Source organism: Amyelois transitella, chromosome 13, assembly GCF_032362555.1.
Source record: "Amyelois transitella isolate CPQ chromosome 13, ilAmyTran1.1, whole genome shotgun sequence".
NCBI lineage: Eukaryota > Metazoa > Arthropoda > Insecta > Lepidoptera > Pyralidae > Amyelois > Amyelois transitella.
Window position 1 is genome coordinate 7432588 of NC_083516.1, and position 14717 is coordinate 7447304.

At 34.4% G+C, this 14717-nt stretch overlaps 1 protein-coding gene across 2 annotated transcripts; it reads left to right on the forward strand.

Annotated features, from left to right (window-relative positions):
- Positions 1 to 277: 277 nt before the first annotated feature.
- On the forward strand, positions 278 to 14065 carry LOC106129249 (F-box/LRR-repeat protein 4). Of its 2 annotated transcripts, none has more exons than XM_013327748.2 (13): positions 278 to 624; positions 725 to 818; positions 1159 to 1351; positions 2043 to 2200; positions 2854 to 2975; positions 4435 to 4587; positions 5168 to 5265; positions 7706 to 7815; positions 8190 to 8345; positions 9147 to 9312; positions 10337 to 10522; positions 11063 to 11132; positions 11573 to 14065. In XM_013327748.2, exons 1-13 carry the CDS (start codon positions 409 to 411, stop codon positions 11681 to 11683), a joined length of 1833 nt encoding a protein of 610 aa, XP_013183202.1. In that variant the 5' UTR covers positions 278 to 408; the 3' UTR covers positions 11684 to 14065. The 2 variants fall into 2 exon arrangements, with proteins under 2 accessions (XP_013183202.1, XP_013183203.1); XM_013327749.2 differs by having other exon boundaries at positions 1162 to 1351.
- The last annotated feature ends 652 nt before the right edge of the window (positions 14066 to 14717 follow it).

A 14717-nucleotide genomic window follows, 5' to 3' on the forward strand; every position in this document is an offset into this window, starting at 1 on the left:
AAAATATGATAAATTCACAAAAAAAAATCAGTTGATTTTACTTGTACCATGATCACTTAAAACTCAAGAGTCTCAACTTTGGCAACGCACCTATGCTATACTTTTATCATTTCTTCCTTGTCTATCACCCACTTATAGGAACGTTCATGAATAGCCGCGGAAGCTCTTTATTTGACGCGAACGAATGAAAAACGTCAAATAGTTCTCTCCATTTCCTTTTTTATCTAGAGCTTTCTTGATTGGTTGGCTTTCATTGATGTCATTCATTCATCTTGTACTTGTTTACGTTTTGTAAAACAAACACTTGGAATGAGAAGACGAGTTTTTGATTATAATAAATTTATGTCGAGAAAATAATAATTTCATTACATCGCAGTAATTGTTGTGCTCATTCGCTTATTACATTAAATGCAGTGCGCTGCCGACATGGTATCTTCGCTTCTATGGTATACTGATGATGAAAAAGTCGAAGAACCTAAAGTGATAGAACAATTTGTGCAAGACGTCGAAGACTTTAGTTCGCAGTATGGTAGTGAAATAAGTATTTCGTATACTGCTTTTAATATTCGTGGTCCACCGTCGAATTATCCAGACTATGGGGACTATCCACAAGCGTTTGTGATGGTAAGTTTTTATTCATGAAACTTTTTCCCGCGTAAAAGTTAGTGTAAAAGTTTTTCGTGATGCTCGCCTCTCGCTTCATCTTCCCTTTTTTTTTTTGTAGAGGACCTATGGTACGTGGTGGGACCAAGCGCCTTCAGCTCAGGAGAATTATATGCCTCAAAATCATAATTCTGTTTCAAGCCAAGATTTTGTAGGTGAGTACCTACTAGTTTTACATTTATGTAGTTTCGAATTAAGAGGAAATATATACCTATTTTACATTTAAGATTGATTTTTTTTTGGTATAAATTTAGCTAAGTTTGCTTTGTATTCCTTGTGTGTAAAGAGATCTGTATAGTTTGACCTTGATATGACACTATTCTGATAGCTTATGAAAAGAAAATCCTCCAATCTTAACTCCTTACTGAAGTAATTTTCCATTGGGAAAATATATTTTACTATTATCCCTATCAAAAACAATAATATTTATTAGGTATATCACATTTATTATTTTTACACCTTTGTCCATTTTGCAAACAACATTACTTTTGGCAGAAGTGTCCTTCAAAGAAGCAGTCTACCCATTAGATGTATCAGTGTTTGAGACTTACAACCCGGGAGCATTGGTCCGGATATGGGCGAGAGGGGTTACAACATGGTACTTGCTGTGGGAGGGAGAGCCACAATATGTTGGGGATACTCCGAGGATATTCTGTCCACCTATAAGACAAATTAAGGAACCTACAAAGTAAGTGTTACTTTCATTCATACACATAGTCACGTCTATATCCTTGCTGAGTAGACAAAACCAACAGTGGCTGGTTGCTAGCCCATTGCCTACAAGAGGCATCCCAAGTGTATCCACTTATCTCTTTGTCACCTTATGGTATTCATGGGAAATATATGGATTGGTTCTATTCTAAAGTGCCAGAAATCACATATAACTTACATAAAAAAAATGTATTAAGTGTTCTTTTTGGTAAATTAATACCCCCGTTGATTGGATTTTGTATGAAGCATGTGTGGAAGTCCTCAATGATCCTGTTTAATAGCTTATATAACAATGAGCTGGAACGAGGAATATGGGTAGACCATTTAACTCGCTGGTCTGACAACATGAAGAAAACCATACCAGGCCATAGGCCAGAAAGCACTTTGATAGAGCTGGGTGGAAAGATATTGGAGAGGCATATGCCCAGCAGTGGGCGAATATGTGCTGACGAAAAAGGAATAGCATAAGTAATGATTTCATGTGGTTATGTTAGTTATTTTTGTTGTCTCATTAATATTTTCTATAAGCGTTGGCATTATACATAATTGAAGTGTGGGTAACAATGTAAATATGAGAGTGATAGAGGTTTAAACCATATTTTGATTTTTTATAAGCTGACTAGTGAAATAATGTATGTATTCTATTCTATCATTCATTACTTCAACAGGGTACTCAGGCTGGAATTCAACCACAAACTATTACCATACTATACAGAGTTAGATGCGGTCTTGCTCAGAGGTATCATGTGTCCCAACAATGAAGTGCCGCAGAAAACAAATATATTCTCATTTTTTGGACGCAGCACACAACCTACAATTGAAAAAGGTTTTTAAGTTTTTTTTTTTTGTATTTATTTCAATATTATTTATTTACTTATTATTTTATTGTAACATTTACAATTTGTAAGTGTAAACTTAATGCTGTAAATGCATGATATCATTTTAAATATGGAATAGAGTTGTTTTTTTATGGAAAATCTAAGCTGTTATCAATTTATGCTTATCTCAACCTTATGATTTTTCATTGTCATGTTATCAGCTTATTCATCAATAAATATATTATTTTTCTTCAAGCCTTTACATATTGTCACTTCTTAGCTTGCATTGACCTACTTTTCCTTGTTTGTTCAGACTGATTAACATGGCAATGAAAAGTCATGAGGTTGAGATAAAAAAAATACACAAAAAATTTTGACTATGGAAAATATTTGAAAGCTACATAATACTGCTTCCTTTGATTAATAACCAAGATTATATTTACTTCTTACACAAAAAGATCATTATGTTTGTGTGCATATTAATAAATAGTATGCTTACTGTTTACTTACACACACACGATCACGCCTTTATTTGTAACGGGCCAGACAAAGCCAACAGTATCGAAAAAACCTGAGAGGCCACATTCAGCTTTATGGCTTAATTAGGGAATTGAGATTTAAATACTCAATTAATTTACTTACACAGGAAAATATTTTTTAGGTCAAATACTGAGTAGAGTGTTGGCGTCAAACCTTCATGAAAACATTGTGGTACCAAATTTCACCACGACGCCAAAGGAAATTGACAGGGGACCAAGTTTGGGAGACTTTCAACGACTTCCTGTGAGTATATTAGTCTTTTTATTGGTCTTTTTGGTGCTGTATAATTTTTTTTGGTTTAAAACCTTCTTTTCTAAATCAAAAAATAGAACCGCCACGAATTGATATCCTCCTTTTTTGAAGTCAGTAATTTTAAAGCCTCTTTAGTGTAGCAAACACTTTCCTGAAAATCGCATCCCAATCGGTTCAGCGAAACGCGAGATAATCGCCAATAAACATACAGGTCACATACGGTACATACGAGTCTCATTAAGAACCACATTTTTTATTAAGGCGTAAATGTTTCTGAATCAGACACAAAAAAAATTGTTACTGCTATTCGAATTGATTCGCATTTTTAAAATAACTTTCCTTAGCCAAAACAAGCAGCTCGATTTTAGAAGTATACAGGTGAATATTTTAAGTAGAATATGCAATCTTAATTTACTATTAGAACTTATTATAGCATTTCAAGTCTTGTAACTGTTGGCAATATAAATTGTTATGTTTTTCTATTTAAAGTTAACTCTACGAAACTAATATTTTATGTTGAAAAAGTTTGTTTTCCATCTTATGTCGCACTAACACAGGACTTTGTAACTCTGAGTAAGGTTACATTACTAACTAAAATTTTACATAAGGTCATTAGGTACTTGATATTCTGTTGATTATACACGTTAAAATTATATTTTTATTTATTTTAGGCACATTTTTGCTAACCTAAACCTACCTACCTAAACCTATTACTATGTTGTTAGACACAATTTTTTCGCATTCGCCCACGATTTAGTCTATATTTGTAATTTGACGTCCGATGACAAAGCTGCAGTGTAGTTTCGCCGCTTCTTCTACACATGCGTTTTGATAGCGGTAGTAGATAATTAGGCTTAAGTTATGTTGACGTCAATAATATAATATGGTACCTTCTATACAACTTTGAAAAATAATGGATGAAAATAATGCCAAGATTTCTTGAAGGAACATTGTTTAACTTCAACATGATGTAACAGTTCAACACCGGAAGTGCTAACAATGGATCTATTTCTAGGACAATGACATAGTTTTTTTATGACAACACTTTACTATGTAACTATGTTGATAATTTTCACATGATCGTTGTGTCGTATGATACCCGGCACTTAAGTATAGGACCACTCCATATTTTTCCCATGGACGTTGTAAAAGGCGACTAAGGGAGAAGCTAATAAACTTGGGATTCTTCTTGTAGGCGATGGGCTAGCAACCTGTCACTATGTAATCTCAATGCCATTCCACTTAGGGTGTAGGGAATTTGGAAACTTGTATGATGTTGTGAAGAAGTAACAAACAAACAAACAAATAAAACATTGCGTAGCATAAAAAATGTCTGCTATAAAATGAAAAAAAGTCAGCCATCAAGATGGATATTATGTCTAGCTAAAAAAATAAAAACAGATCAGATACAGTTATCTTAACATGATTATTTCTATCTTTTTTCCTACAGGATGAAACTATTCTGTACATAATGAAGTTTTTGGACATGCAGTCCTTATGCCGCTGTGCCCAGGTCAATCACCATTTTAATAGACTGGCTTCTGACTGTGTGCTATACAGAAACATAGATCTGAGACCTTATTGGTATTGCGTGCAATCTCAGGTAAGATCTACAAGTATGTAGTTATTTTTAAAAGACGCATGATACAAATTAGTTCAATGTTATAAATTTGATTTATCGTCAAGCCGACAAGCTGAACGTGGCCAGTCTTTTCAAGACTGTTGGGTCTGTCTTCCCCGCAAGGGATACAGATGTGATTATATATGACGTGAATGTATGCAAGTTTAATTTTCAAAGTTTAAATATACAACTGTGTTAATGGCCGTTACGAACACCCTAAAAATGTACTTATATTCAAATTAGAAGTGATATTGAATAAATATTTACTAGCTGTTGCTTTTGTCTTCGTCCGCCTGAAATCTACAATTATTTATTGATTATGTTATTCCAATCTCTAAGGCTATAAGTACTAGGTGTATATCTGAAGAGTTAAATGAAAATTCGTTCAGAAAACTTAATCATTTATAATACAAGTAGTGAGTGACTGCCAAACAAGCACATTCGTAGAATTTGACCTGTAAGGTCGTAAATTACATTAAATCATCCATTTTTATTCTTCACAATACAACCTTTGTGTCTGTCTAAACACTCTGAAACTGAACTTGACCGTCGTTATTTCCAGTTGCTAACAACATTAACGCCGCGATGCAAGTTTCTTCAGAAATTGGACCTATCATGGTGCGGCAGTAGACGGATGGTGCAATCCAGTTGCGTAGTCAAGTGAGTATCGTCATTTTGCAATTATTCCACTTCATCATTGTGTTTGTTCCGTTTGCGTCCTACCTGCGAGAAGAAGTCGAGATCATATGACCACGATCCAGAAAATGCTTATATTATTAAGTACACGAAGCGATAGTCGCTTCTTTAGACCTTAATTAATTTAACTGCTTTACACGTACATAAAATCAAGCTTATTTTCCGGCGGGAAGGCAGAGGCTACATGTTTTCACTTGCCACGATCCCTGCATACTTCTTTCGCTTCACATATTCGTCATTTTTGTCATGCAACATACAGACATACAATCACGCTACTTTCCCGGAGGGGTAGGCAGATACTACATCCTTCCACTTGTCACGATCCCTGCGTACTACTTTCGCTTCATCCACATTCATGCAATCTTCATTCTTCGTGCAAGCTCATCAGTTCAGGGAAAGATAGTTATTAATACGCTCCATTAGAGTTCTAGACTGACAAGAGAAGCTCTAAAATATGAATCAATTACGTATACTCTAATGATATACTTGCACCTCTCAATCAAATTGAAATGCCTATGCACTCCTAAATTGCACTGACGAAGTGCAAAACCATGCGATAAAAAAATTGATTTTATTTAAAATGCTATGTGAAAATAATACTGAAAATCATATCCAAATGCCTATGGTTGTAAAAAAGGTACATGAAATATCTCAAAGGATTTCAATGTAATTTTATTACTCTATTCTCGGTTATGGTTATAACGCATTAAATTCAATGGAAATAATTCTTAAAACAATACCTATTTGATATTGATCGATGAAATGATTATTGTAGTCGTTATACTTAGTGTATGTTCAGTAGTTTTAAAATAATTTTGTCTTAATGTTAGCAAATGCAAAAAACAATAGATAAATGAAGGGGTAGGCAGAAGTACCTAAATTCGTTATCCTAATTGTATTACGTTTTTATGTACATACATTTTTCGTACTAGACCAGGGTTTAGTTACATATCTGTCAGTTCACCAACCTATTAAAATAGTTATCAACATGTTAAATTAAGTGATCGAAATGTTAAGACAATCGCGGTACAAGTTCAACGTAACCATTAAACGTTATCTTAACAAATAAAGTTTCAAAGCAATTAAGTCTCCATTGTCTTGTAACAGTAATATTGTAGCGGGATTTCCTGAACATTTCATACCTTAAGGCAACTCACATTGTGCAAGTCGCTGGCCTGGGCCTTGGGCAGGTGTTTGGACTCGCCTAGTAGTAGTTAGCGGAAGCAGCGCCAGTATTTATATTAATAGTATATTGTATTCTAAAAAAATATAAGTTTGAAAGTAAGTTTGTTTGTTTTAACCTCTTTACAGTTAAAACGCTGAACCGATCTTTATGAAATTTTGCATGCATATAAAATAGAGCACGGAGAAGAGCATAGCATATGAACCGCGGGCGAAATCTAGTATGTCGATAGTTTTAAATATTATTGTCGATAAAATAAAGTGACTTCAGGTCGAAGATTTTTACTAACAGAATACTCACGTGATAATCTAGTAATTTGAGCAAAAATAATGACATGTTGATACTTACATGACATTTTTCCAGATTCGTGTACATTTTCGTAGATAAAATATCAATTTCGAAATAATCCTCGATATAATGAATTTTAAAGACTACATATCCATACATACATATATATACTGGCCCATCTCCTTGGCCAGCACTTGCCCAATGTATACAACGGCTCTTTTGACCTCGAACGAAGAGATTGCGTGCACATCCAATTTACATAATGGTGAATTGCGTTGATTGACTGGTTCTTGTGTTCCTTGTTTTTGAAATGTTTGATAACGTTTTAATGATATAAGTATTGTATAGATTTATCGATATTGAGAAGGTCATGATTTATTCTATATTTAAAGCTTTTAATCGCTCGGTTTTGCTAGCGTTTATACATATATACATACATATATCACTTTGTCAGGCATATTGGCTTACACTGGATTCCTCTCCGGTAGAACTCAATCAAGCGGCAAACACGAGGAGAATATTTTTTTATTATTACATTTACTTGTTGTAGGCTTAGGCTTAGGTATAGCTCAAATTAAATGATTGGTCGAAAAAATTAATTGTGACGAGGCAACAGACAAATATACAAACATAGGTATATACAAACGCACTATCACATTCCTGATGTTGTTTTATGTTTGCTCTTTAGAATAGAACCACTCCATATGTTTCCCATGGATGTCGTAAAAGGTGACTTAGAGGTAGGCTTATAAAGTTGGGATTCCTCTTGTAGGCGATGGGTTATCAACCCATCACTATTTGAATTTCAACATCATGAAGCTATACAGCTGAATGTGGCCTTTCAGTCTTTTCGAGACTTATGGTTCTGTCTACCTCACAAGGGAAATAGACGTGACTATATTTATGTAAAAATCGTGACGTATCATTTCACAGTTTCCTCAAAGACAGCGGAGCGGAGTTGACACACCTCCGTATGAATTGCTGTAAATTTGTCGACAACGCAGTGCTAAGAGCTGTTGTTACCACCTCGTCCTGTTTACAAGGTGAGTCACGCTATATAGCTAGATAATTTAAATATTTTGTCTATATATTAAGTATTTTGACTTAAAGTAATAGAGAGACAATTAAAAAATAGAAGTATGAAGTAAGGAGACGGTCATAGGGTAAGCTAGTGTTTTTAAATTTGAACTCAATTTTGTGATTTTTTGATAGGTTTACAATTGCGCAGATAGCTGCGTGCGATGCAAGTTTACGACACATCATTCCTATAGTTTAAAATACAATATGAGCCGATTTTTGATGAACGAACGAATTTGGAATGGTCTTTGAAGAGCCGATACTATTTATTATTAATTAAAAAAAGAATATAAAATTATTTTTCTATTATTATAACACGTTATCGCAATTTTTATTCCAGAATTATGCCTCCGTTCAGTAGTCGGATGCAGCGATTGGGGGGTATTGTCATCTCTAAAGAAACTCAAACGTCTGGATTTATACAGAACTGATATCCCCACCGGCGCGGCTGTTGCTATTGTGTCAGCGAACCCTGGTTTAGAGCACCTTAATGTTGGTATGAGCCGTTTTGTTGACCTGATTTTTTTTTATCTGATAGTAATAATTTTTAAATAAACTGAAGCGTCTGGATTTATACAGAACTGTATTCTCACTGGCGCGACTGTTGCTATTGTGTTAACAAATCCTGTTTTATTGACTCTATATATTTATTGGTTTACTTTTAATTTTGAAAATTTTCATCCTATTTTCACAAGTCATTGAGATTTGAAATGTTAATTCATTCTCATTTGAAAGACCACAAACTAGGTTAAAGGTTATAAACGCAAATGTAAGTTTATTTGTTACATCTTCAGGGTTATCTACTGAATCAATCTTCTCGAAATTTTGCGATTATATAATTAAGTGTGGAGAGGGACATTAGGGTACCTTTCATCCTGGTAAACACTATAGATAACCGTGGGATTTGCGAAAAACCTGTATTTTTTTTTGTCGGTAGCGCTAATTTCGTCGCTTTTCTTTGGTGGTTTTAAATTCATTGCTTTTTATAGGAGATGATAATTTCGTAGATTTTTGATGGTGATAAATTTGCCGCTTTTTGTATTTGGCACTAAATTCACGGAGGCGAAGCTGCGGGTAAACTCTAATCATAAATAGAAAGCGCACACACTATGTTTGACAAAAAGGTAATTTTTCATCGTTCCAGTACAAGAAGCAGTCTTTTTCAACAAACTTTATCCACGAAAACTCCTAAAAAAATATTTTCTTAATAAAACTCCTAAAAAAATATTTTCTTAATACTAGCACCGCAATGGAATATATACATACATCTTTTTGAAAACTTATTTTATAATTTCAGGGTCTTGCAAAATGATATCGGCCATGGACGAAGTGGCCATCGCGCTAGGGAACAACTGCCCCGAGTTGAAATCCGTGGATTTTTGGCGGTCATTCTCCTTAACCCCAAACGGTATAAGGGCGCTTGGCAACTGTAGGAATCTACAGGAACTGGACGTGGGATGGTGGTGTGTATTTGAAATAAATCTCTCCTTGTTGTTGGTGTCTTCTCCCGTGTGGTTCCCGGCGCCAATACAAAAAAGAATAGGACCACTCCATCTCTTTCCCATGGATGTCGTAAAAGGCGACTAAGGGATAGGCTTGCATACTTGAGATTATTTTTTTTAGGCGATGGGCTAGCAACCTGTCACTATTTGAATCTCAATTCTATCATTTAGCCAAATAGCTGAACGTGGCCTATCAGTCTTTTTAAGACTGTTGGCTTTGTCCAACCCGCAAGGGATATAGACGTGATTATATGTATGTATGTATGTATGCTTTCCTTCATCTCTGAGTGTTCCCGGTTGCATCCTCCACAGAAGGGTTTAGGAGCCCGGGGTCCGCTTTCTCACTTTTCTCTCTCTACTTGGTCTGGTTTACTGCATCCTCGGATTTCAGTCCATTGGCTCGCATGTCATCTAGTGTGTGTGTATTTTAAATCAATATAAATACTTAAATTTAGTACGCCTTTTTCCAAGAGAGATATGGAGAGACTACATCTTTCTACTTGCCACGATCCCTGCATATTTTCCTAGTTTTATCCCCATTTTTAAAATACAGTAACTCTTTATTACCTGTAGCGGGAGCGATGATTATGACCTTAGGTTTTAACATCTCACTCGCCCTCTTATTAGCTGAGCGCGTCAATTTATTCGCTATGATCGACAGAAGGTATGCGAAGTTAGTGATGTCGCCACACATTACAATAAATTACAGCAAATTCACATGTAAGTTTGTAAAAACATAACAGCAGTAGGATACATACATATAATAACGTCTTTATCCCTTGCGGAGCAGACTAAGCCACAAGTCTTAAAAGACTGTTAGCCCACGTTCAGCTGTGTGGCTTAATGCTGGAATAGAAGGTCAGAAGTCAAATAATGACAGGTCGTTAGCTCATCGCCTACAAGAAGAATCCCAAGTTATTAGCTTTCCCATTACGACTTTTAAATAATCTTATTATTATTGATTATAAAATTTGATAATTTTCAGCCTTCAAGCCGGCGCGTCCGGCGAATGGCTGGCATGGTTAAGTGGCAGTGAATTAAGGAAATTATTCCTCGGCGCGTTACGCGGTATATGTGATCGAGATATCAGGGCGCTGTTACCGAGAATGCAGCGGTTGCAACAACTGGATTTATTGGGGGTCAGAGCTGTTACCCCTGACATTTGTGACGCGTAAGTATTGTTACTGTAATGATTTATTTGTTATTTATGTATATTGTTTATTTATTGTGGTTTTTATTTATGTTTATTATTTTATTTTATATATATATGTATATATATATTTATTTAGTTTGATCCCAATTTCTCTGTCAGACCCAATGGTTGACTGGTAGGTAATGCATACTAGCATTAAGTCCGCCAATTGTGCTAAACATTTGTATTTTGTGCAATTAAGTTTAAATAAATAAATAAATACTGGATCCTGAAACAATAAATCATACAAATATTCCTTGCAGGGAAGATAAAGCCCACAGTCCTGAAAAGACAAAGGCTAGTTCAGCTGTTTGGCTTAATGATAGGATTGAGATTCAAATAGTTATGTTGCTGTTGTTGCTAGCCCATCGCCAAAGTTTATTAGCCTTTCCCTTAGGCAACTTTTACGACATCCATGGAAAATTCCTAGTCCTATTCTAACCACACGGCATGTTTGTATGTAGTTAAAGTATCATAATATATATATATATAATGTAATTATTTTATCCTTGGTTTCAGAATACTTGACGAGTGTCGTGAACTAAGGCTGCTTGATGTCAGTTTCTGCGATCAGATCCAGGATTCTCAGGTACATTAAAACAAAGCCGTTTACAAATTTACAGTTTTGTTTGTAATATCTCTATTGCATAGAAATTTACACAGTTACAACAAACAGTACATAGTTATAGAAAAATCCTTTGCTATGGTAGACTTATCCCACGAAGGGATCTCTTCCAGTTATTTATGTAATATAATGAGCCGTTAATAAATTAAACACAATTTAACAGGTTGTCTTTTCTTCATATTGTCTATTAAATAAACATTTATTTAATACTGGAGTTTACCACGGCGGCTTCGTACAAAGTGAGAAATCCCCTTAATTTCCATTCCCTTTTTCGAGAAATTTTCTATAAAGATCACATTAGAAACCTACATATTCAATTTTAAATCTGGAGCTCCAGCGGTATTGGCTCTCTTATATGTTCAGTTGTACATCATAGTAATAACATTGTTTTTTTTTTATTACAGGTGTTGGAGTGGCGCGAACAATACCCTCATGTGAGAATAAAGAGGTCTTTTCAATCGGCTAGCGCCAACACAACGCCTAATCCTTTATTTTTGGCGCCAATGTTCGAATAGTCTTCATACTATTGTCTATAGCCCAGAACATATTTTTTTTTGGCTCAGTACGGTATAGTATGGTCACTTTGAGTCTGACAGTAGTCGTAATTTATGTTAAAAATAGATATTTCGGAATAAAATAAGACTATAGACAACGTACTTATAATAAATTGGGAATAATAAAATTTGCCTGTTACTCCTGTCCCCGTAGTCTGGCACGCGCGACGCCGTTTTTATCGCGCGATAAACTATCGCTGTACCGTTTCACGTCATAATAAAAAGCGAGACAGCGATAGTTTTTCGCGCGGTAAAAACGGCGTCGCGCGTGCCATGCTACGGGGGCTTATACAGTTATATCTCTGTCGCAATGGATGTTATATGAATTGGTCCAGTACTTTTTTGTGTTACTTAATAAAATATGTATATATTTTTGTATCATCAATAAGTATAGTTTATGACTAGAAGTGATTAGTACTGTTTAATGGATCATCGCAACTGGTGCTAATCGCTACTATGATTAACCATAACGTTTTCAACTGTCAAATCCAAGTCAAAATTGAGACTTTTATTTCAATGAAAGTGATGGTTTCTTTATAATTTACATGTGGGCGAAGTCGCGGACAAGTATCTATACATATAATAAATCTGTAGAAGGGTCAATTCTGCACATTGAAAATATTGAAAAAATAAATAGCATAGTGTTACTGGATCGATACCAAACCCAAATATGTGATTAAAATTTTTTTTGTCTGTCTGTCTGTATGTTCAGCCATCACTGGAAAACTAACGGTTTGATTTCAATGAAACTTGGTATAATTATACCTTATTATCCTAGGCATAAAATAGGATACTTTTTATCCTGGAAAAATACGTAGAAAAAAAATAAATCTTAATTTTTCAGTTTAAGCGATCTTCTCTCACTAAAACATCGAAACATCTAGGCGAAGCCTAGCCGTATTTGGGTCCGATAGATATTTATCAGATGTCATTGTCAGAGTTACTCAAAATGGAGAAATAAACCATCCACGCGAAGACCGACATCCGCGCGGAGGGAGTCGTGGGCGGAAGCTAGTATATAATAAATTCGGGAGATTTGGTGCATTATATTTTCGACTTGTACTTAATGTTAAACATCCTCTAGATCCACATTTACACATCACAATAACAATTAACTTTATTAAAATAATATATAATACAAATCTGGGAATGGATTTAAAAACTCTCTAATGTAACAGTGCAATACTATAGATACATATTATTTTAATAATATATTTTTCTGTTTCGCTTTTAGGCAGGAACTAATAGTTTGATATTTCTTATAAATATGTATACAATACAATACATATTATAAGTCTTAGCATTTATGTTTGAAATTGTAAGTTTGTAGTTATAAGTCGTTTTATTTTTATATAGTTTGCAAGACATCCATATATATTTGAGGACCTATGACTGCATATTAATTAATATACACAGAGAACATTAACTATTATTTTTAATAGCATAATACTTTTAACAGACTTTTTTTTCCTTTTTTTTAGTAAAGTCAACCCGAGTCGCATTAAAAATAATTACAAGCCTTTAAAATCGCCTAATTCATAATTTAGCGCTTATTATGATACGCTATTTTGCCTATTATCTGTTGAACTGTGTCGAAAATAGTTATAAGTATATCTAATAACTTCTTTAACGAAAATGGAGAGACTTCTTAAATAATTAATATAAATAAATAAGTACTTTATACGTAAATTAGTTAATGTCGATTCTTTTAATTTATAAGTCGTGGATTTACATTATTCTTTGGGGTATCTATAATTATACAGATTTTTGATATATGTAATTGGGGATTTTCTGAACTACTATACTTTTCTTTTGGAGTGATATGGTGGGAACTAAGTTAGTACGAACTAATATTTTGGGTTAAGGTAGAATATAAATTTTACCTATCATTTTTAAACACTTTATTTGCTTGATTATAATTATGTGCTACCTCTTCGCAATTTATATAAGTCGCAAAAGTTATTTAGTTTCAAACGGGAATAGAATTATAATAACGACATACAAAAAGGAAAGAAAATCTCGACCTGGCTTGTTATAATTATATATTGAGTAATCAAAGTGGAGTTTTCGGACTAGAATATTCTGTCTATCCCTCTAGTCTCTACTTTCACATTCTCAAGTCTCGGCCCATCCTGGGACTAGTGAAATATTCATATTTTGTATTGTACTTACGAGTATGTTCTTTAAGTTTTGCTTAATTTGTTTTGAGGAATAGTCTGCACTTGCTTTTATTTTGTTTTTATAATAACTTTCTAGTCTTAAGCAAACGATGCATAACAGTCAATTTTAATAATATTTAATTGTTTTTTTTAAAATGTAATACGGTTTGAATTGGTAATTAATAAAAAGTGAATATTATATGCAAATTTCTGTTTCATTTATACCTAACTGTTGAATTAAGAAGAATTGACTGTGGAAGAAGTTGGAATAGGAAGGCCTAGACGATCAAAAAATTATTGCTGTCTCGTTTCACGTCATAATAAAAAAGCAAAACAGCGTAGTTTTTCTCGCATAATAACGGCGTCGCGCATCCCATGCTAAAAAGACTTCAAATCGGGAACATCCTGCCGGTAAGTGGGAACAAGAGTGGATACGATTTCCGAAGTGATTTTTATCTCATGGGACTACTGAGACAATAGTGCTAAGTACTTTCTTAAAATTACCAGATACAACTTTTACGATTGTATCTCAATGGGAATAAATTAAGGACTTCCTGGCAAAAGATCAGGTCAAGAGTACCTGAAACCGCCCAGCTTGCATGAATGTGGATGATGCGAAAGAAGTATGCAAAGATTGTCGCAAGTGAAAAGATGTAGTCTCTGCCTACCTCTTCGGGAAAAAGGCGTGATTTTTTTTGTATGTATTTATGCTTGTAACTTTATGGGACTAGTGGGATAGACGGAAACCGAAGAGCATGAAGAGCGTGATGAAGTATATGTAGTAGGTATGTAGGGATCGTGGCAAGGAGAACGAGTAATCTCTGGCTACCCCTCCG

Coding starts and splice junctions, on each gene's coding strand:
- LOC106129249 (XM_013327748.2), top strand. CDS start 409: ATGCAGTGCGCTGCCGACATGGTATCTTCGCTTCTATGGTATACTGAT. Junction 5,266..7,705: donor CAATCCAGTTGCGTAGTCAA/GTGAGTATCGTC, acceptor ATCATTTCACAG/TTTCCTCAAAGACAGCGGAG. Junction 11,133..11,572: donor ATCAGATCCAGGATTCTCAG/GTACATTAAAAC, acceptor TTTTTATTACAG/GTGTTGGAGTGGCGCGAACA.